General features: G+C 32.2%; 1 protein-coding gene across 1 annotated transcript; it reads left to right on the forward strand.

Moving 5' to 3' along the window:
* The first annotated feature begins 1830 nt into the window (after positions 1-1830).
* LOC145016880 (uncharacterized) lies at positions 1831-22855 on the forward strand. The gene is made up of 18 exons (XM_078975050.1): positions 1831-1912; positions 2054-2214; positions 2343-2551; positions 2630-2750; positions 2820-2999; positions 3085-3153; positions 3237-3442; positions 3506-3521; positions 3583-3730; positions 8885-9046; positions 9185-9442; positions 9539-9974; positions 10106-11034; positions 11150-11492; positions 11768-12228; positions 12495-13822; positions 22684-22713; positions 22820-22855. Exons 1-18 carry the CDS (start codon positions 1831-1833, stop codon positions 22853-22855), a joined length of 5175 nt encoding a protein of 1724 aa, XP_078831176.1.
* The last annotated feature ends 1231 nt before the right edge of the window (positions 22856-24086 follow it).

The following is a 24086-nucleotide window of genomic DNA, read 5'->3' on the forward strand; positions in this document are numbered from 1 at the left end:
TTGAAAATTTGAAACTTTTAAATATTTGGTATAATATTTGAAATTTTCAATATTTAAAAATTTAAAAATTTAAAATTTTGTTAATTTTTGTGTAATATTTGAAATTTTGAAAAATTTCCCGCCTAGGAGCGCCAAGGACCGCCGAGGACCGCCAAGGACCGCCGAAGACCGCCGAGACCGAGTATAACCAATTTCCGCCAAACACCCCTAATCGTAATTAGTTGCAGACCGCCAAGCGCCTAGGCGGCCGCCTAGACCGATATTTACAACACTGAAATATATCTACATGTTAAATATATTGTTTTGCTGTAATTGTTGAAGGTTGGTAATGAAAATTATAACAAAATACGAAATACGATTACGAAATTAGTAATAAAAATGAGAACTTGGTTTTCTTTAAAAAAAACTGTTCTTCAAAGCTTTAATTATTACAATATGTTTTTTTTGTTTTGCTGTTTCATTTACTTTGATTTGCTGTTAAGTTAAACCTAATTTATGATGTCAATTATTATTCTTATTCAGATGATGACGAAAAAACTAATGAACATGAAATGCTTCATTTTCTTTAAATAAAATTATTATTCTTATTCAGATCTAAAGCTGTTATTGTTAACTATAATATAATTTAATTGTTATTACTTTCTGTATTTACATATGAAGTTAGATGAATAAAGGACCATTTAGCAGTACAAATTAAAGATATCTACATTACAATTACTAATTTTTATGTTATCTATTAGTGAGTTGCAGGGGCATTGTCGGTATAATTATTGTTTATATGTTAAATTTATATTTAAATATATCTACATGTTAAATATATTGTTTTGCTGTCATTTTTAAAATACTATTTCATATGAATTATTTGATTTTGTCATGTGCTTATTTATGAATTTTTTGTTTTAGTTGTTAGTTTGGATGTTGTGTACATTGTTGAAGGTTGGTAATATTCCTTACAATTCTATATGGTTTAAATTTTCTTGCAGAAAATGAATATAGGAAATAAAGTTTACCTAAATAACATTGACCAGATAGATGAAAAATCATATATCAAAGTTCGGGTCCTTAAAATTTGGAACTTTATCAGAAATAATAAAGTTTGTTCAATGGAAATGATCCTGATGGACGAGGAGGTTTGTTGTATTTCATATATTTTTTATTCATCATTCAATATTACACATGTTTCAACAAAATAATAATTTTTAATTTTTTTTTAAACAAGGTACACAATACCATGCTCGTGTCTTCAATCAGAATTTCTCCAGATTTCGTCATCTCTTAAAGGAAGATGAAAGTTGTATAGTTATAAAACCAAATATGGCTGCTGTTACTAATGGTTTTAGTTATACAGGTCATAAACAGACCTTAACTTTGGATTGGAAAAGCATCCTAAAAAAATGTGATGATTTCTCGGGTCCGATCAATGGATTTATGTTTGTTGACTTTAATTCTATCATAGAACAAACATGCCAAAGAGAAACATTTTTTGGTTAGTTATTAAATTTTAATCAAATCATTTTTTATCATTTGTGTTTTTGGTTATACATTTTATTATTTAAATATTACGATTTTAATCGTATAGTTTATCTTGTGTTATCTTTTGTGTAGATGTTATTGGATAGATCGTGTCATTTAGGCCTCTTGAAACTTCAAATCTAGTAGCATCGAAGCATTATATAAAACTCACTCTTAGCAACCTAGAGTGAGATTATATTAAATTATTATTTATTTATTATCTTTAATTAATCAGAAATTAATATTAATATACGATTTTTTGGTTTATTTAGTTCTGTACATCTGAAGGTTACTATTTTTGGAAGTCAAGCATATCAAATGTCAGAATACCTACCAAATAACCCGACGGTTAATTGTGTTGTTATCGTGATGCAGTTTTTGAAGCTAAACATTTGGAATGGTTTGTATTCAATCTTTATATATATATATATATATATATATATATATATATATATATATATATATATATATATATATATATATATGTTTATAATTATTGTTTATTTATAATTTTTATTAATTGGGTATACATTTATTACAGGTATTGGTGAAGCCAAAAGTCATTTTGAAGTAACGAAAATGTTCATAAATTCTGATATTTATGAAATAAATGAATTTAAAAATAAGTTAATCGGTATAAGTGAAAAAAACATAACTACACTTCAAAGCTACTATTCTTCATATATACAGATGACTTTAAGGGCAATTTTCCATTAAAAACAATTTGTGAGATCACATAACCAATTAAGGTATATTGCATTTTTTGATATGTTTTACAAATATTTTTTTCATAATTTATTTTAATAACTTTTACATTTAATTTGATACAGGAAATGAAGTTTTTATTAGTTGCTTCAATTGTTAATATAAGGCAGAATCTACCATGGTATTATGAAGCATGCAAAAAATGTGGAAAAAAAATAATCCCTGTTCCCAAAGCCAATCATTCGTATACCGACCCTGAAAAAATTTCAGAAACTATGGTTGTCGGGTGTACAAATGCACAATGCAAAAAATCTGAAATTCAAACAGTTATAAAGTAAACACATATTTATTTCTATTAATTTTATCAATCTGTAAAACAACACTAACAATGACATAAATTTTTTTATTTTAGGTGTATAATTCCAATTAACGTACAAGATTGTACTGGAACCAATGGATTGACTCTTTTTGATAGGGAAGCAAAGAGGCTGTTAAATATAAGTGCATACGAGTTGAAAAAAATACATGATGCGGTATATTATTCATATCTTAAAATCAGAAAACATTTACTTTTTTTTAATTTATTTAAATATATCTTACAGGCCGGAGACAGTGATGGACTATTTCCAATGCAACTTAATGTGTTGAAAAACCGCAAGTTTGGTTTTCTTGTAGATATTACAGAATACAATGTCAACAACTATAATAATATCTACACAGTTCTCAGAGTTACAGAAGATATGTCTATTGTTTCTGAATTGGAAAGTAAAATAGAACTTATGGTATGTAAGTTTTTATTGTTGAACATTTATAATTCTTTACTTTTAAAATACATAACGATTAACATATTTCAATTTTATTTTTTAGAGTATTCAATCTGTCTCCTTAAATCAAGTTGCTTTGGAATCCGATGATGTTGTACAGCCTGTTCAAAAGGTTTTTCAATTCATTTTATTAACTTTTATTTATATTAGAGTTTTTTTGGAATTAAACATTTATTATTATTTAATTTAAATTAGGATGTGATCTCACAAATAGATGAAAGTTTTACACCCTCAACAGTTGATAAGTCAACCGCAACAAGTCCAAGCAAAATATCAAGTTCTTTAAAGCGCAACCTCCAAGAAATTTATGATGTTGATTCTGGAGATGATTTAAGTTGCACTAAGTCTAAAAGAAAGTCAACTGGAGAGGAAGCTCCACTCTTAATTTCAAAAATGGAGAAGTGAGATGGTATTGGTTATAACACGCATTTAATATATTTTGATTATTTGTTTTTGTTTTAAAGATATTTTGATTGCTTGGTATGATTTTTATTTTGGGATATTTAGGATGTTAACTATTATTGGTTTTGAATATTTTTAGATATTTTTTTGTTTTAAAATGGAGAAGTTAGTTGAATTTGGTTTAGAATTTTGTGTCCATGTGCTTCTGTTCTTCATTGCTTTGATTTTGTTATTACAATTTGTTTTGGTTTATAACTTTGGTGTTATATCTTTAACTTTGAATTTGGGTTTTTTTGACTTTGATTTATAGGATTTCGTTGAAATCGATTATTAGGTTTTCTCAAGGAAAGAGATGGATTGTGTTGGGGTTTAATTATACTCCTTGACCATGAAAAACAGATGCGATAAATTATACAAGGGCAAAACGGTCATTTTCATAAATTTTACAGTTTGGTTGTTATAGTTGATGGTTCAGCGACCAAAAGTGTTGGGAAACCATTAACATAACGACCAAAATTGTAAAAAGATTTATTTTTGGAGGTAAACTAGAAAGAAAAAAAAAAAACAGATAATCACAGGAATTTGATTTATTCATGTGATTTATCAAACCTGTTTAAATAATAAACAAAAAAAATACAAATTTCATTTTAAAGTTCCTAATACACTATATCCCATTTTTAGGAATCTATTCTCAAATTGCAATACTATAATCTGGAATTGATTATCTTTTAGTTTATTTTTCTAAATATATGTGTTATTGTCTATATGTACGTATCTGTTTATATCTGTTTTTGCGGATCATAATTTTTCTGTTTATATCTATTTTTGAAAAGTATGTTTACAGGTGATAATTAAATATATAAATCAATCAGTGGTTTACGATTTTCCTGTTTATATCCTAATTTTGTTTGTTAAATATACAAGTTATTTCTGTTTAGTTTATGATTTTTAGTTTTTTTCTCATTATATACCCTTAAGGGTATATCCGTAATTTATCATCATTTAGTTTAATTTTCTAAATATATGTGGTTGTCTATGTATGTGTATCTGTTTTTACGATTTTCGTGTTTATATCCTAATTTTGTTTGTTACATATACAGGTTATTTCTGTTTAGTTTTTGATTTTTAGTTTTTTTCTCATTATATACCATTAAGGGTATATTCGTAATTTATCATCTTTTAGTTTAATTTTATAAATATATGTGTTTGTCTATGTATGTGTATCTGTTTTTATATGTTTTTGTGAATCATGATATTTTTCAAAGTCATGAATTATTTTTTGGACAAACAAAATAGCCCAAATCTGGAATTACATGTCGATAGCATATTTAGTTAAAATTAGACAAAAGGGTAAATTAAATGTTTAAAATGGATAAAATTTTAAAAGTACAATGTCTTACTAAGATAAAGTTCAAAGTAAAATAATGTTTATGTTGCAACTATATCAAAAATAAATAAAATTTCCACACATTATTCAGTAACTTAAAATTAACAAATCAAATTTCCTAACTTGCCAGTTTTCAGGTAGAAAGGACAATCCACTTCTTTCTATTTGATCGATCAAGAAACAAGGTTCTGAATGACCCATTTTTTAAAAATCTCCTTCTGCAGCATGTGTAATGACTTATGAATAACTATTATTTTTCTCACGATAAATATGTTATTTTTAATAAATAATCAATAACCAATTGTAAACAAAATTTATACCTTTGATTCTCTTCAATTAATTCATACATTTTTGTAATGGTTGCAGCATATTTACTTATCTTCTATAAATAACGTATATTCAATTTACTATTTTTTAATATTCTATACTCCCTTTTTAGATGAAATTCGAATATTAAACTAATTTTTAGTTGTAATCTTTTATATTCCAAAAAATCAGGAACAAAATTTTATCTAATAAAGATCCAACAACAATAAAATCATAAAATCGTAATCTTTTTCCAATATATATATATATATATATATATATATATATATATATATATATATATATATATATATATATATATATATATAACTTTACCTCCAAACGTGAAATCCAAAATTTTGAAACTCCTCATTAGTCTTCTTAATGTTCAATTGCTTCTGCGATTATTTTTTCATTAAACTTACATCAAACTGCTTCATTAAAGTCCTGATCCTCATTCCAGTTCTACCTGCAAGATTTCCATATCCATATGTCAGGTTAGTATAATGAGTTTAGATCACTTTGTTTTCTCTATGAATTTATGGTTGAAATTTACAACAATAATCAATATGCTGGAATAGATGTTTTTATAACTCTAAAAAAAAAAAGCGGGAATAGATGTTTAAGATCAATAAGCAATTTATAATCATCACGATTTTCGTGTATCACACAATTTTACCTTCATTGTTTCCATGGAGATCTAGGGTTTTAACCCCTGATATCATCCGAACCCACGATTGGTTGAAATTGGGGAAACAGCAGATGTAAATCGAATAAACCCTAGGTTGGAAATGAGGATGATGAGTCATGATGCTCATTAGGGAAATAATTGATTGTGGCACAGGAAGAAGGAGATTCTACCTTCGTATCGTATTTTTCAATCCTGACGGAGACCAAATCGGACGATTACACGGTATCGTAGATCTCCATGATTTTCTAGGTTCCCTTTCATGCGTTGTTGATTGCGATCGATTTAGGGGGAATCGAGGACAATCATTGACTGCTAATCTTCGACGACCGTCTATGGAAGATTGGAGTCGTTCCAGACTTCTTTTGATGGAGTTATTTCTGCAACTACAACGTAAGATTTCGCTTCAAATCTTATTTTCGGACCCATATCTACAATCCGACTCATGTTAACTTTAATATTTTTATTTAAAGCCTCTTTTACACAATATAAACAAATATATAATATCTATTCTATACTATTTAGTATTTTAAAAATATTCAATTGACTAATTGTAGCACCTGGTTTCTGGTATGTAAATCTTATTCGAATATTGCCTATTTTAGCCTTGGACTCGGCGAGTCATAGGTCCGACTCGCCGAGTAGAGACGTGACTCAGGTCACGTTTTAAGTTGGCGACTCGACGAGTCCATATCCTGGACTCGGCGAGTTGCCGCTGTTGGATGAAACCCTAAGTTTTAGGGGTTTGCACCCTATTTAAACAACTTAACTGCCCCAAGCCAGCCCTCATTCACCCTTAGAGCCCTGTATCCCTCGTTCTAAGCTGTTCCTTGAGAGTTTGAGGCTATTGTGTGTGTTTTTGAAGGTTTTGAAGGAGGAAGGAAGTAGATCCAGAAGAAGGGAAGCCATCCAGGCAACTATTGTGTTCTTCCAGCAGTTCCCTTGAGGTATAACCCGTTTTCCCCATGATTCTATGCTTAAAACTTCATTTGGGTCTTTCTTGGTCAAATCCCCAAGCTTGTATGTGCATTATATGTCATAATAAGATGTTTGGCCTCTGGATCTAGGCAAGATTGAGCTCCAGGGGCTCAGATCTGTTAGCTTTATGGCCCCATGTTGCTTGTTAGCCCTAGATCTACCCTTTTAAGGCATTTTGAGCCCTAAAATCCATATTGGTGAATATCCACACGTAAAGTTGGAAACTTTACGTGTGATTTGTGTCCTAGAAGTCCAGATCTATGAATGGCATGGACTGGAATCGAGCAAATCGGTGTATTTGGTGGATGCATGGCGGCGACTCGGCGAGTCGTATATGTGACTCGGCGAGTCTGGTTGCGAGTCACCGAATTGGTCCCTTTATGATGTATCGAGTTTGAGCCGTGAGTCACAGGGGGTGACTCGGTGAGTTGGGAGCTGAACTCAACCATGTTAGGACTCGGCGAGTCAATGCCCTGACTCGGCGAGTCCAAGGCAATCTTCATAGATCAAGAACAGACTCGGCGAGTTGTTCATACAACTCGGCGAGTCTTAGCTTAAGTGTTCTTCGGATGAAGATGAACTCGACGAGTTGTTCATACAACTCGGCGAGTAGGATGAAGGGGTTGAATGTCAGTTTAGGAGATGAACTCGTCGAGTCATAGCCTAACTCGACGAGTAGAATCAGGGACCCAGGACAATTGTCTGGACAGGGACTCGGCGAGTTGGAGAGCCAACTCGGCGAGTCGGGCCAACTAAAAGTTGACTCTGATTTGACTTAGGGCTAGACCAGGGGTAAAATGGTCTTTTTACCCAAAGGACAGTTAGCAGTGTATGATTAAGTATATTGTGGGAATTACAGCTGGGGAGTTTCCGGAGCGGCAGCAGCAGTAGTAGGTGATCAATTCCCACACAGACCAGCACCTATTTCGAGGTGAGTTTCCTTTCCAGTAGGAACGGGTCTAAGGCACCAAGGCCGACCCGTGTAGACGAGATGTTAGTACTAGAGTGTGGGCCGAGCCCGTACCTCTGGGTTTAGTCAAGTATGAAATATGTGTTAATATGATAGAGTTGCTTATACTTGTTGTCTACGTGATACTTGTATGTTATGGGTTAGCGGTTGAGTGTGGGCAGGGCCCGTATCTCTCCGAGGTTGGAGTGTGGGCTAGGCCCGTATCTCCCCGATAGCGAAGTGTAGGCAGGGCCCGTATCTTCACAAGTGTGGGCGAGGCCCGTATCTCCCGGCTAGCGAAGTGTGGGCAGAGCCCGTATCTTCCCGAGTGTGGGCAAGGCCCGTAACTCCTAGCTGAACATTGTTTGTTATATGTATGCATGATATGGGGGAACTCACTAAGCTTTGTGCTTACAGTTTCAGTTTTGGTTTCAGGTACCTCCTCAGCTAGGGGAAAGGAGCCGGCACGGTAGCAGCATGTCACACACACACTCTCCGGTTTCCGCATTTACTAGCCTTTCTGGGATTGATACTCTGATATTCTGATTAGTTGTATGTTTTGGTTTTCAGACATGGTTCAGTTTATATTATGGTTGATCAAACGATGTTTTAATTATTAATATTTTCTAAAGTAACATTTTTAAACAAATTTTTTTGGATGTGAAAATTGGGTCGTTACACTAATTTGTTTAAAATATATTATAAAAGAGTAAATTAATATTTGCAAATTTTGTTACACATTTTAATAAACAAATTAATAAAGGTAACTTTTTAAATACATTTACTTTATTATCATTATTTATTTAATTCTAACTAACTTCAATTGTATTATATAAACATATTATGTACATAATTTCACATTTCATTTCCTAACATATGTCTTCTTATGCAGAAAACAACAGTAACATGTACCACATGCAAGCCTGAGAGAAAAGAAGACAAATAAAAATATATTTGGAAAATAAAAGATCGAAGAAAATAAAAACAACATCAAACGTTCCAAGTACATCATTACAGCATCTCTTCAAAAATACCATTAACTATAACCGTATTAGTATTTTATATTCCATCTTTTACTGTTATATAGTTGAATACATATATTTACAAGTTTTATAAGTTATTTCTATTTGCAGATCAATCAACCAACATTGTTCGTCAAACTCAAAATATCAATTCATTTACAACACCTGCAAAGCATAACACAACCATACAATACCGTCCTCCCTTTACAGATGTTAGAACTCCATTTTCTAACATTACAAATGTTATAAATCCGTTATCTAACATTACAAATGGTAATTATTTATGGTTTTTAAAATATACTATTATCCATTATGTATATAATCGGGATATATATATATATATATATATATATATATATATATATATATATATATATATATTTATTTAACTATTTTATTTTTTTTATTCAGATAACATTGGTTTCGATAAATATATCACTTCCAAGTTAGCAAAGAAAAGACAGTACCATGTACTTTCAAATGATATGACATCAAAAAATGCATCTACAGTAACAACTTCTTCATCATCAATCAAGTTAAATCCAGGATGTCATAAATTAAAAACGAAGACAAGACATTTATCCCCTATCCCATTGATTGATTTGACAGAAGATGTAGAAAATATACATCAAGTGAACAATGAAAATAGTATAGTTGGTATCTCAAATGGTAATCAAAAAATAAAATCCATTTTACATTTCAGATACTATGTTGTATATAATTATAAAATTCATTGATATTTTATTCAAAGCTTTTATTTTACAGAATATTTGGATCATGGTGATCAAGATGTTGTATGTCAAACATGTCGTGCAAAGTTATGGAGAAATGAATCCATTAGAGGTAAAGAAAATGGAAACACGGATTATTCATTATGTTGTGGTTACGGCAAAGTTCAACTTCCAGATTTAAAGAATGCACCCCCTACTTATGAAAGAATGTTTCGAAATATGGATTCAAAAAGCAAACACTTCATGAAAAACATTCGACGTTACAATTCAATGTTTTCTTTCACGTCGATGGGTGGTAAAATTGATTCTTCAATCAATAGAGGAAACGCTCCTTACATTTTCAGATTGGGTGGTCAAAATTATCATAGTATTGGAAGTCTTTTGCCAGCAAAAGGATCGGAACCAAAATTCTCTCAGTTATACATTTATGACACTGACAACGAAATTACAAATAGACAAAGATGTTTTCGGTATTTTCTCAAACGTCTTATTCATAATCTATTATTATTAATATATATATATATATATATATATATATATATATATATATATATATATATGTATATATTAATAATATTATGTATAAATTTATTTATTTTAGTGGTGAAAAGGATCAATCAACATCAACTGATAGTGATATTGTTAAAGATATTAAGGTGATGTTGGATTCAAATAATGTCTTGGTTAGATCTTATAGAATGGTAAGAGATACTTTTCAAAAAAATCCAGAAGTTGATATGAAATTACGACTTATCGGGAGAAGGGAGCAAGATGGAAGAACATATAACCTACCGACTGCTTCTGAGGTTGCTGCTTTAATAATTGGTGACATTTCGGATTCAATCGAAAAGAGGGATATCGTCGTTCAAACAAAAAATGGTTGTCTACAACGTATCAGTGAATTGCATCCTTCGTACCTTCCTCTCCAATATCCATTGCTATTTCCATATGGGGATGATGGTTATAGTGTTGACATTCTTCATAGAGGTGTGTCATTTACGACCAACAGCAAGCGTGCGAAATGTACAATGAGAGAATATTTCGCTTATAGGATTCAAGACAGAGATCATTCGTTCTCTCTCATACTTAATTCAAAAAGGTTGTTTCAACAATTTCTGGTAGATGCCTATACTATGATGGAAACGGAGAGAATGTACTACATACGTAGGCAACAACATGTTCTTAGATGTGATTCTTATGAAAATTTACGTAACCAAAAAGCTCAAGGAACGACTGATATCTCGAATGTCGGCCAACGTGTCATATTACCTTCATCCTTTACCGGAGGTGCACGCTATATGCTGCAAAACTATTTGGATGCCATGTCACTATGTAAATGGTTTGGATATCCTGATTTCTTCATAACCTTTACGTGTAATCCCAAATGGCCTGAGATTAAAAGGTTTCTTAAGGATACTTCACTTCAACCAGAAGATAGACCTGATATACTATGTAGGTTGTTTAAGATCAAGCTTGATGCATTCATTAAAGACTTAAGGGAGAATCAAATTTTCGGCAAAGTTCAAGCATGTAATTAAAACTATATTTTTAATTTTTTATAAAACATTGATCTTATTATTATATTTTAAATATGTTTTGATATCTAATCACATTCTCTTTTATTTTTTGTCAAATTCTTTTACAGATGTTTATACCATTGAATTTCAAAAAAGAGGTTTGCCGCATAGTCATATATGTCTATTCATGCATTCTGACAACAAGCTACCAACTGTTGAACTTATCGATCCAATAATTTCAGCAGAGGTACCAGACAGAATTGAAGATCCTGAATTATATTCACTTGTAAATGAGTTTATGATTCATGGTCCATGTGGAGCTGAAAATATGAATTGTCCATGCATGGTGGATAAAAAGTGCTCTAAAAACTTTCCAAAACAATTCAGTAATCATTCGTCTGTTGATCATAATGGTTTTCCGTTATATAGGCGAAGAAACGATGGTCATTTTGTAGAAAAATTAGGTGTAAGGTTGGATAATAGAAATGTTGTTCCATACAACAAATATCTACTGAAAAGATATCAGGCACATATTAATATTGAATGGTGCAATCAGGGATCTTCTATAAAGTATTTGTTTAAATACATAAATAAGGGTCCTGATAGAGCTACAGTTGTTGTTGTACCAACCAACAATGAATATGAAAATAATGATGCGGTCGATGAAATAGTTGAATATTACGATTGTAGATATTTATCAGCATGTGAAGCATCATGGCGAATTTTAGATATGATGTTCATTGCAGATATCCTTCTGTTGTCAGACTACCTTTTCATCTTCCTAATCAACAGCAGATTGTATATGACGAAGATGATGATATTGATGATGTTCTTGACAAACCTTCTGTTGCGGCTTCAAAGTTCACAGCTTGGATGGAGTGTAATGCAATCGACAGTGAAGCACGAAAACTCACATATGTTGAATTCCCTACAAAGTTTGTTTGGATATTAAATGGTCGGTTTTGGAAGCGTAGGAAAGTAGGAAAAGCCATCGGTAGAATTCATTCTGTTTCACCTAAACTAGGTGAAGCATATTTCTTAAGGATTCTTTTAAATAAAGTAAAAGGACCAACATCATTTGATGAAATTCGCACGTTAAATGGTCAAACACATTCTTCTTTTAGAGATGCCTGTTATGCACTCGGGCTATTAGATGATGACAAGGAATACATTGATGCAATTAAAGAAGCAAGTCATTCTGGATCTGGTTTTTATCTACGCTTTTTATTTGCTACATTGTTGATGTGTAATAGTATGTCTAAACCAGAGATCGTTTGGGAAAATACATGAGAATATTTGGCAAATGAAATTCTATATAGCCAACGACAAAGATTTAAGTCAGCAAGTATTACATTTTTTTCTTATTTTTTAAAATTAATTTCTTTTTATTTTTCAACACCCATTAAATAATTAGTAATGAAATTATTAAATATCGACCACATATTTTATTAATTATTTAATATTTTCGTGCAGAATTGTCTCTCGGAGTAGATGAACTTAAGAACTTAACTTTGTTCGAAATACAACAAATTTTACTTCGAAACAACTCTACTCTCAAAAACTTCAAAAACATGCCATACCCAGATATTGAATCTGTTTCTTCTTCAAACAATCGACTTATCACCGAGGAGCTAGATTACGACATTCCCGTGATAAAGAATGACTATGATCGTATGTTTCTTGCATTAACAAATGAGCAACGGAACATTTTCCTAAACATCAAGAGTGCTATTCAACAAAATAAAGGAGGTGTCTTCTTTGTTTACGGTTATGGTGGAACAGATAAAACTTTTTTATGGAAAACAATATCTGCAGCAATTAGATCTGAAGGAAATATTGTATTAAATGTTGCTTCAAGTGGTATTGCTTCCTTATTATTGCCCGGTGGTAGAACAGCGTACTCTCGATTTATAATTCCATTTGAGCTTACAGAGGATTCTTTTTGTAACATAAATCCAGACGGTGAGTTGGCAAGCTTAATAAGGAAAACCTCTTTAATAATTTGGGATGAAGCACCTATGGTCCATAAGCATGCATTTGAAGCTTTAGATCGAACTTTGAAGGATTTATTAAGGTGCGTAAATTCAACCATCTCAAATATTCCATTTGGAGAGAAAGTTATTGTCTTTGGAGGAGATTTTAGACAAATTCTACCTGTTGTGCCGGGTGGCAGTAGACAGAACATTGTAAATGCTTCTTTGAGTTCTTCATATTTATGGGAACATTGCAAAGTCCATAGATTAACAAAAAACATGAGGCTAACTGTTGGAAGGGATCAATCAGATATAGGAAAAATAAGAGATTTTGCAAATTGGTTGTTGGATATAGGAGAAGGAAAACTTGGTGGTCCGAACGATGGTGAAACGATTATCGATATTCCGGATGATATTCTCATTAATGATTCACATGATCCTATAGGTTCCTTAATTGAGTTTGTATATCCTTCAATTTTAGAGAACTATAGCGATATAAATTATTTCCAAGAAAGAGCGATACTTGCTCCAAAAAATGAAGTTGTCCAGGAAATAAACGGCCGTTTGCTTAAGAAGTTTCCAGGAGATCAAGTTGAATTTTTAAGTTCAGACTGCATATGTGAATCCGAATTTCTCCATGATCAATTTGATGCAAATCTATACTCTCCTGATGTATTAAATGGACTCAAAGTATCCGGTTTACCAAATCATAAGTTAGTTTTAAAAATTGGTGTTCCAGTAATGTTACTGAGAAATATTGATCAGAAAAACGGCTTATGTAATGGCACAAGACTACAGGTGTTATCATTGGGCAAACGTGTTATTGAGGCATGTATAATAACCGGAACTAATATTGGAAATCGGACTTTTATTCCAAGAATGTCTTTAACTCCATCAGAAAAAAAAAAAAAGATTCCCTTCAAATTCACAAGAAGACAGTTTCCTTTGGTTGTATGTTTTGCAATGACTATTAACAAAAGTCAAGGACAATCGTTGTCAAAGGTTGATTTGTTTTTGAAAGATCCAGTTCTTTCACATGGACAATTGTATGTTGCCTTATCTAGAGTTCAGAGCAGAGAGGGATTAAAATTATTAATTTTAGATAAAGATGGCAAACTCACAAATAAAACTTCCAATGTTGTTTATAAGGAAGTTTTTCAAAATCTGTAGCCAACTTTTTTGTAACGTCGTTTTATTCAATTTTAGCAAATCACACTTAATCCATCATATTACTGTGTTTTTTTTTTATAATTACGTATTGTTATATTTTATGTTAATTTCATTACATACATTGGTATTGTATCATCTGCATATGTCCAATAAGAATGATGAATAAAAAAAAATAGTTTTCAAAAATCTTCATTCCTAATTAAATACTTCCCATTTAGTTAGCAATTAAATAATTACAAATAAAAAAAAATTATTTAAATATTCAATATTACAATTTATAAGTTATCAGAATTATTGATATAATATTTTATTAAATAATTAATTTTTACATTCAATTCAAAAACAGCACCCGTGAGTTCCACGGGTTTGAACCTAGTTTTATAATTAACAAATCCCTTTACCACATGAAACTTTCTCCAATCACATACATACATGCATACAACACACACACACACACACATATATATATCTTTAAGTATGAACTAAATACACTAATAGTTATGTAATATTATATTTTTTGTGTCGTATCGTGTTGTCGTGTTTTAATTGGTTCGTTTTTGTGTTAATGAAAAAAAACACAACATCGTGTTGTGTCGTGTTCGTGTTATACAAAACCTTGTCGTGTCAGACAAAAACACAACACGAGTGCCCGATTTGACAACCCTATAAGAAACCTTTGCACCTTTGACTTCAGATCAAAAATGTTGATGGTAGTTGATGAGTTTCCCCGCAATCTGGGGTGAGGAGGTGGTGATGGTGGATGAGATCTGATATGGTAGTGGTACCACAATTGGCCACCATGAAATGTTTCATACATACAAGGTCTATGCCTGAAATTACACCAAACACATCAGATTTGACTATATCTAACCAAATCTATGATATTGGTACGTTTTTGCTTTAGATCTAAAAGGTTAATGACGGTTGGTGACTTTCCCAGCATCTTTGGTTTCAAATCTGAAAGGTTGAGTGAGGCGACACGATGTTTTCTGGTGATTTGGAGACGTTAGAGGTCGGAAAGTGGTCAGAAATGAAGCACAACTCACAAATCTGAAGTAATAGAAAGATGGTGTCGACGATGAGGGCATATATGAGTGTGGATGTTCTAGATCTAAAGCTAGTGACTCCAGATCTGAAGGTTGGCAGTCGGTTGTTCCAAGATCGACGTCGATAGCAAGATGTCACACCCCCGAACCAGACGGCGGAAACGTCCAAGGGTTCTTGTGACTTAAATTGAATACCATCACAATGAATATACATGAATCATAACATAAATCATCACCATGCATTAAAATAATACAACTGATATTGTTTACATCCAGTACTTTGTTTTTAAACATTACAAATTCATAACACAATTGTCTGATAGATATCATAAGCAAAACACACTGACATTACTTGGTACTTATTCTTCGGTTTACCTGTTACCTGAGAATACAAGTTAATTTTGAAAAACATCAACATATGAAATGTTGGTGAGTTCATAAGCAATGTTGTGATAAAATGATTTTGTGTAGTTTGTAAAACCCAGAAAATCTGATATTTTCTGAAAAGATCATTGTTTATAAAAAGTGTGGAGATCCGTAAATATATGCTTGTTGATTTTTAAAACATGTATAAATGTTGAACCTTAGTATTAATCGCGCAAGTGAAAATGTTGCACTTCCCAGGAAAACCCGATGTTTTCCCAATACATAAAATACAGTGAATTCTCAATTTGTTATACCGTCACAAGGAATGATTTTGATTTCTGGCGTGGCGTTGGATTAATTAGGGTTTGTGAGTCGTTATAATCATGCATTAGAAAATGATTAGTTTATAACTACAGGTTTCGAACGATCCTTAAAGGCATCGCCCGTTACTACTCACTTAATCCAACAACCATGATTACTTTTGATTAACGTCCTAAATCTGTTTATCTTGATTTCTCGTAAGCCTAACAAACGAGGAAAAGGGGAGTACAAAGTGTTGTTATTTCTGTGAGTTATTTAGGCTATCGGGAATGCGAAAGGCACGTTGGCCTAACTCGCATTTGATTTCTTGACCTTACTAGCAATACTAATTGGCCACTAGAGCCCAATAGCACATCAGAACCATTGAAGGTCCTTTTACATGAAATCGGGTCATAGGAGGCCCAATAGCACATAAGTATATTCCCTTTGGTCCCAAAGATCATATTAATGGGCTAGCAAGGCCCAACAAGCATGATTTGAAACTTCCAAGCCCAAAGTTTGTAAGTTTGCCCATAGTAGTTATCGCGTATTTATTTAGATGGTTTGGTTTAACGCTTGTTGTTTTTTATTGATTCGAGACCGAATCGTTTCGTTTGTAACGATATTTATTGTTGAAAGTGTATTTGTTTTCCGTTTCGTCGGTAGTCGTGGATCTCGCATTTTGTATTAATGAATTAATTTGTTTAAAAGTGGAATTTGACCTTTTCACTACCCTTGTTTTATAAAAATAACACTTTTGGTCCTTTTATATAAAATAATTTCATTTTTAGTCCTTAAAACCTTTTCTTGACACTTTTGTATCATTTATTTGATGAAAACACAGTTTTAACCCAAAATTTATTTTGTGGATAGTTCCAGCCCTTCCAGAATGGTGTTTCTCGGTTAGAACCCCATTTTTCACAACTTTTACCGTTTTGGTCCAAAATCTAAAAACTTTACATTTTTGGTCCTTTTTTATAGTGAAAAGCATTTTTGACTCTTAAAATGATTTTGTTATGATAATTACCCCCTGTTTTACAGAAAGTTTCATTTCAGCCCCTTTAGTTTATCATTTTTCGCATTTTGAGGCTTATTGGGCTGAAAAGCCCAAAATTAGCCCATTAAGCTAAAAATTACATTTTAAGTCCCTTGAAGATTATAATATTTAGAGAAGTGATTATAGAAACTGTTTTGACCCTTTTGACCTTCAAGAAATCGTGACTTGTCGATTTGTATCCCAAGTTTTGTATTTTTGACAATTTAAGCCCAAAAATGGGTTTTATGTTAGAATATGTTCATCATAACCTTATAAGCTATTACTCTTGACTTGTTTAGTGTAAAATAGCTTAGATTATGTTTGTTTCCTTTATCATGTCATAGATCTCGGGTTTACACCTTTTTTGGTAACATATTCATCACAAAAACACATGAAATCACACATATACATGCATAAAATCACACATAGCATACACATACACATAGATCTACACATTTTCTTGTATTCTCCCCCATAAAACTCATAAAAACCGAAAAGAAAGGGGTATGAAGCTCACCTTGAGTTGCAGTTTCGGTTTTGAAGAAGATTGAGAGAAGTTTGGTGCTATTTTCGGCCCTAGCAAGTTCCTTGGATGGATCTCGAACTTAGTGGGTTCTTAGATGATGATTTTGTGGAAGAATCTCTTTGAAAGCCTCTTAGATATTGAAAATATGGAGAGGAGTGGAGAGAATTTCCTAAAGAGAATTTTGAGTGAAGTATGTGTGTGTTTGTTTGGGTTCGACCGAGAGCAAAAGAGAGAGGAAGAGAAGAGATCTTTGATGGGATAGTTGCATGAAAACATGGGATAAATGCATGGAAGACCCATATGTAAAAATGAGGTGGCATGAAAAAGTCAACTCTCCTTCATTTGAGTAGTTGGGCCGAGAAAAAGGAGAGGGAAAAAAAAGATTTGGGCCCTTAATGCTTAAGCCCATATTATAATCCATTTAGGTGAATTTTCGGCCCAAATAAATCTAGGAATGATTTTTATGGCCCATTAGGGCTAATTAGGTTAGTTATGGCCCAATAAGGTCCATTAAAGTATTTTATTTCATTCTAGGCCCAATATGACCCAAAATATTAAAATAAATCAAAGTGGGTCTAATTAGAGCCCATTTAAGAGTTCTAAGCCCAAAGTAGTCAAATTGGAAGCTTATTGGTCCATTGGGCCCAATAAGGAAATCCTAGTCCAAAATAGACTTAAACAAGGATTTCTAGGGTTTTCTAATTCTTTGTTGACTATTTGAACGTTTTTATGAAGTGTTTGATTGAAGTTTTGTTGTTATTGAATAAGCATCCTACATGCTTTCACATTGTTGGTTCACATTTATTATCATTGTTCAATGTTTACTAGTCATCAATATTCCTAGTTGTGACACAAGAGGTTTTTGTGAGGGCGATGAAAGCATATCTGAAGGCAAATGTTCTAGATCTAAAGACAAGTGTTCTAGATCTGATTGGATTTGGACAAATATGGACTAAGAACACCACCTAAAATGAAAGAAAAAACCACCAAAATCCTTCAGACTTGCTGGAAGTCGTTGGAGAAGGACGTAACAATGGTGATAATAAGTTTATTCTGTGGCAGGAGACAGCAGCATGGCGGATATCGTAGGTGGAGATGGTGGATAGTTGTCGGAGGTTGATGACGGTGGTGTTGTACAATCACCAGAGTTAGATGGTGGTGGATGTTGTAGAAGAAAGAAGTGTTTGAAAGTTGAGAGAATTTGAAATCTTATGAGAGAGTGTTTAGTGAAAATGTTTAAATCTGATGTTAAATGATAAGAAAAAATATAGATTGACAAAAACACCTTTAATGGAGTGGTTCTTAAATGGTTTTTAACCTTTTGGGGTTCTCATTTGATCTTTTATATATATATATATATATATATATATATATATATATATATATATATATATATATATATATATATATATATATATATATATATATATATATAAACACACGATGAGTTTTCAATAGGGAACCATTATTAACAAAGAACCAAGAAACTAATCGTGAGTGTCGTAAATTATAATGACCAATGGCCAAAGAAATGGATGTACACTTGTATATTGGTTGCATATTGATACATGTGTGGAAGTGACAAATTATGAAAATGATAATGGTTACAAGGTGGATTTGGGAGGAGACCATGGAATGCATGCTACCTTTAATGTGGGAGATCTTTCACCTTATCTTGATGATGATGGACTTGATGAATTGAGGTCAATTCCTTTCAAAGGGGGAAGGGATGATCCATGCATGGATCATGAAAGCCCAAAATGTGATGGATTAGTGATTACTAGTGGGCTAGAAGGTGGTTTGGGCTCAATGGTTGGGTTGTGCATGGTAACCCACAAATTCAATTAAGGTTGCATGAAGACTAGGGCAACATTTTTAAGGCTTCATAAGTGCTAAAAACGTTACTATTTGCTTCATAAAGCCTCCTAGCCGTTTTTGACACTCTTTGGTGGATTAGGGTTACACTTTAATGCTTATAATGACTCCTTAATGCTTCTTATGGCTCCTTAAGCAAACATAGCCGTTTTTTTTTCATTCACAAGTCTCATGGACGTTTTTTTTGTGTTCTTTCAAGAGTTACCTTAATTTCTATTTACTAGTTTTAATGAATAATTGGTTGGTTGGCTTGTAACCACCAAATTTGTAATAAAGGCTTCATATAAAGCCAAATTATGCATGAAAAAAGTAATACACGAATTTTAATCAAAGAACCATTATTTTCACTTTGAATTATTGTTATAATTCTCAAGTTATCTTGTTGGGACGTGTTCTTGACTTGATACGAACTCAATCCAATAGGTCTTGGATTGTTTTCATCGGTATACAACTTAATAGGTCTTGAGTTGTTACTATACTAATCTATCTATTTCTTTCCATTCACATATCATTTGTGGTTGCTATTCTCTATTAATTTACCTAAACACTACCCTACTCACTAAATCAAGCCCATACACGCATCACATATATACCCGATTATACTATAAACCCCACATTATTAACAAAAAAAGTCACCTCTTTTTTTCGTTAAATTTTTTTAAGCAATGTTTTTTATCAAAAAAAAAATGAGTATACTGTTGTTCATGATTTTTCGTTCTCTTTCCATAAAGATCAATGTTTATATATATATATATATATATATATATATATATATATATATATATATATATATGTATATATATATATATATGTATATATATATATATATATATATAATCAAATGAGAACACCTAAAAGGTTGAGAACGTGAGAACAATTATATTCATTTGTGATTCCATGTATTCATTTACGGAGATATGATAAATTTTTACGCACAATCAACATTAATATGCTTTTTCTCTTCAACTGAAATTAAAATCGTAAAAAATTATCATTTCCCCACAAATAAATACATGGAATCACAAATGAATATACTTTGTTCTCGCGTTCTCAATATTTTTTGTGTTCTCATTTGATACTTTGTTCTCGCGTTCTCAATATTTTTTGTGTTCTCATTTGATCTTATATATATATATATATATATATATATATATATATATATATATATATATATATATATATATATACACACACACACATCAAAAAAACTCATTTAATTTTTTTTTCAATATTTAATTTTATTTTTATCCAAAAAAACTAATTATAGAAAAAATCTCAATTTTTTGTCCTCTATTAATAAACATCATCATCGACTAAAAAAACTCCATCGATTCACAATGTGAATCTAAACGTTCAAGTTTAACATTCACAACGTGAATCCGATTTACCATTTCTACTATTTCATCATTCAAAAATTAAGTGAAATTAACATATAAATCGAAATACATTTCCATATAGTTTTATAATATTTTAACGATTTAATTACTCGTAAATTAGTTTTGTAAAATCAACAAATGGATTTATTCATATTGTAAATCTGTGTAATGCCCGTGTTTCTAGTTTAGGCATTAATGATGATGTAATAGCCAAGGTTAACCTTTGTAACTCATTTTGAAATAATAAGCATGTATTATTTGAGTATTATATACTTAATTGTGTGACTTAAATTAATTAAGAATAAAAATAAGCGTAAAAATAAAATATTAGATATGCCCAATATCTATGAAGGAAGTTGTAGTGGTCGTGACAAGGATTTTGTATATATAAAAAATGTCGAAATCCGAATTATAACGAAGAAGTTATGACAAGTCGAAGTTTCGCGACAGAACCAACACGACGTTGTATAACATAAAATATGAATTTAAGATAGATCGATATCTAGCCTTAGTGATCTAAACGAAAGTTCTAGAATAAGTTAAACCAAAAGCGTGCATAAAAAGAACATCTAAATCTGACTACGTATGAGGAAGTTATGATTTTTCGAAGTTTCGACTTAGCGGTATGTAGCGCAAAGTTCGAATATGAGATCAAGTGGTTTCTAGCCGAAAGAATCTAAATGAGAATTGAAGATCTCGTCGATAGTAGTCCAACAGTAAAAAGACAGACGAAAACGGACGTCGGATGAAGAAGTTGCGAATTTCTAACGGAGTTTTCCTGTCCCGGCCTACTAAAAATAATATAATAAAAATAAAGTCAAAATTAGCCAGCGAAGTCTAAACGAAAGTTGTAGAGCATATTCCCACCTACGTGTGGATATAAAGAACATTGAAAACAAAGATCGTATGCGAAAGTTATGAATTTCTGAAGTTCGAGGCACGCACCCCAAAGCAGGAACGCCCTGCGTTCATTGAGAGGCCTCAGATCGGCCACATTGCTGCTGACTCAGAAGTCTTATCGGATAGGACCGGAACTCACTCCTATGTGCCATGTTCGGAGGAATGCCCCGCGTACATAGAGGGAACACCCTGCGTTCGGAGGGTCAGCCTCCCCTATAAACAGAATGCAAGGTCTCCGGGATTTGTTGCTCATTTCTTCTCTCTCACCCTTATTTCATCGATCTATGTGAAAATTATACCCTGAAGCCCCGGTATCATCCCGAGACCTGAAGCAAGTCTTGAAGCCCTGAAGATCCCGAGTAGTAAAGTTTCTTAGCCCAAACTCTGCCCACGAGAAAGTTAGAGCTTGGAGAGGGAAATCAAAATGATAGAGGTAGAAAGTTAGAGCTTGGAGAGGAAAATTGGAGTCGGAGATGATGAATACGACGGAGTTGTGCGAGGATTCACCTCCGATTTTTTTACCCCACATCTCCAAAGCTGTTGTTTACCCTAATGAAATCAACCCTATTTTTTGCCAAAATTTAAATTTATCGATTGTTTGTTGATGTTAATTAACCACTCTAATTTATTCTTGAAGTATCTTCCTACAGTTTTCCCAAGATACTCAATCATGAAGCATATTTACAAACATTAATGGAGAAACTGTATACCATTTCTTTTTTTGACCTAAAACACAAAATTTCTTGTTTACATGAGTATTTTGAGAGAGAGATAGAAAGTGAGAGAGAAGATTAGTTGGATTTTTCGTTAGTTAAGATGGAGTGATCGAAGATTCCTGTAATGGGGATTTTGTGCATCACTACCCTCATAATTCTTGAATTCAAACTGTTTTTTTTTTACTTAACAAGCTATAGTAACAAATAATGATTTTTTGGGGTTGACTGTGGTAAGGTTTCCAACTTTACCTAATATTTGTTCTTAGATGTATTTTTTCCTGCTTTCTTTGATTATTTTCAGGAAAAAATAGGCAATATCCTTAAGACTAATATTTGTTCTTACATGTATTTTTTCCTGCTTTCTTTGATTATTTTCAGTCAAAGAAACCATGGAGGGCTAATGGAGAGGTTAGACTTTCTTTTATATTTCAAAGTGTTCTTGATTATGACACATATAACCATTGTAATTTGCTTTTACTTGATACAAACTATCGATTGACAATGGCTTGAACAGGTTAGTGAACAAGCTTGGCAAACAGCTCTTTTGTGATGGAATTATAGAGTGAAATCATCTAAATTGTAAAATCATTGCTGCAACTATTTCCTCTAACCTAACATTTGATTACAAATTGTTGTTATATATATATATATATATATATATATATATATATATATATATATATATATAGATATATAGATATATATATATATATATAGTAAAATAAAGTATGAACTATTAGATGAAATTCCAAATGTAGACTCAACTTCTGTCGTATTGTATGACTATGTACTAGCAAGAAACTATCCGTTGAAATGAACTATTCGACACAAATAGTCTACCAAATGGACGCAATGCATAGCTCACATCTAAAGGAAACTAATCATCACTAATAAAATTATCTTCCGAAAGAAACTTATCGGCCGGCGTTAGCGCGGGTAAACGACTAGTAGAATATTACACATATTATCTAAGAGAAATTAAATATCCTCTTACTTTCCTTCCGACATATATTCGTACCCATTTGAAATGATGAGAGGTGTAGTAAAATATCATTAATATTATCCAAATATGACACATGTCTACGCATTGATGGGAGACAAACGAGTTGCAAATATGATGGTTGGATAAAGGATGTAGTCAGGGTTGTGGGGAGTATCAGTCAGGAATCAGAAAGTCTTTGTGATATGTATGCATTATATTTCTGGTTGTTCGCAAGTTGTTGATAGGGTATTGGTTTTCAAGTTGGGATTGGTAGGGAAGTCGCAAATCATAAAGTCATTTATGATTGTCTCAAGTGATTGTCCAGGTGGGGGTACACCCAAGTCTATAAGGGGGTTGGATGTAACACAAAAATTCTTGGATTGATCTTCTTTTCTCGACGAAGCAGTGGTTAGTGATGGCATAACATAGAGTCAATGGTTATTAAGGTTTTGGTACATCATATGGTTTGGTTTTGGGTGAAGATCGCAATCGGTGGGTTTTGAGGATCAGTTATGCATGTTTCTTTTAGTGTCTCCAGCCATGGATATGGGGAAAATTCATAATTAGATGCTCATTAGATATACGGAAGGATCTTCGAGAAGTATATGAGTGACCATATTCGAGTGGGTTTTTGGTGAAAGCTCGCATTGGGAATCGTGAGTATATCCATGCAAGGTCTATACTCAGAAAGATGTGTATCAAGAAATTTGGATGTCAAAGACCTTAGCTGTAGGGTTCAGGATTTAGTTTATGTGTTTGTGCTCATGGATGGTTCTACCTGTGTAAAGTTCGGGCAAGT

The sequence above is a fragment of the Lactuca saligna genome, chromosome 9, assembly GCF_052625555.1.
Source record: "Lactuca saligna cultivar CGN05327 chromosome 9, ASM5262555v1, whole genome shotgun sequence".
Classification (NCBI taxonomy): domain Eukaryota; kingdom Viridiplantae; phylum Streptophyta; class Magnoliopsida; order Asterales; family Asteraceae; genus Lactuca; species Lactuca saligna.

Excerpts from the sequence above, each read along its gene's own strand:
- LOC145016880 (XM_078975050.1), top strand. The coding sequence starts at position 1,831 with ATGTCAGAATACCTACCAAATAACCCGACGGTTAATTGTGTTGTTATC. Across the intron at positions 9,443-9,538 it reads TATAGTTGGTATCTCAAATG|AATATTTGGATCATGGTGAT; the intron begins GTAATCAAAAAA and ends TTTATTTTACAG. Across the intron at positions 13,823-22,683 it reads TGGGCAAACGTGTTATTGAG|TCAAAGAAACCATGGAGGGC; the intron begins GCATGTATAATA and ends GATTATTTTCAG.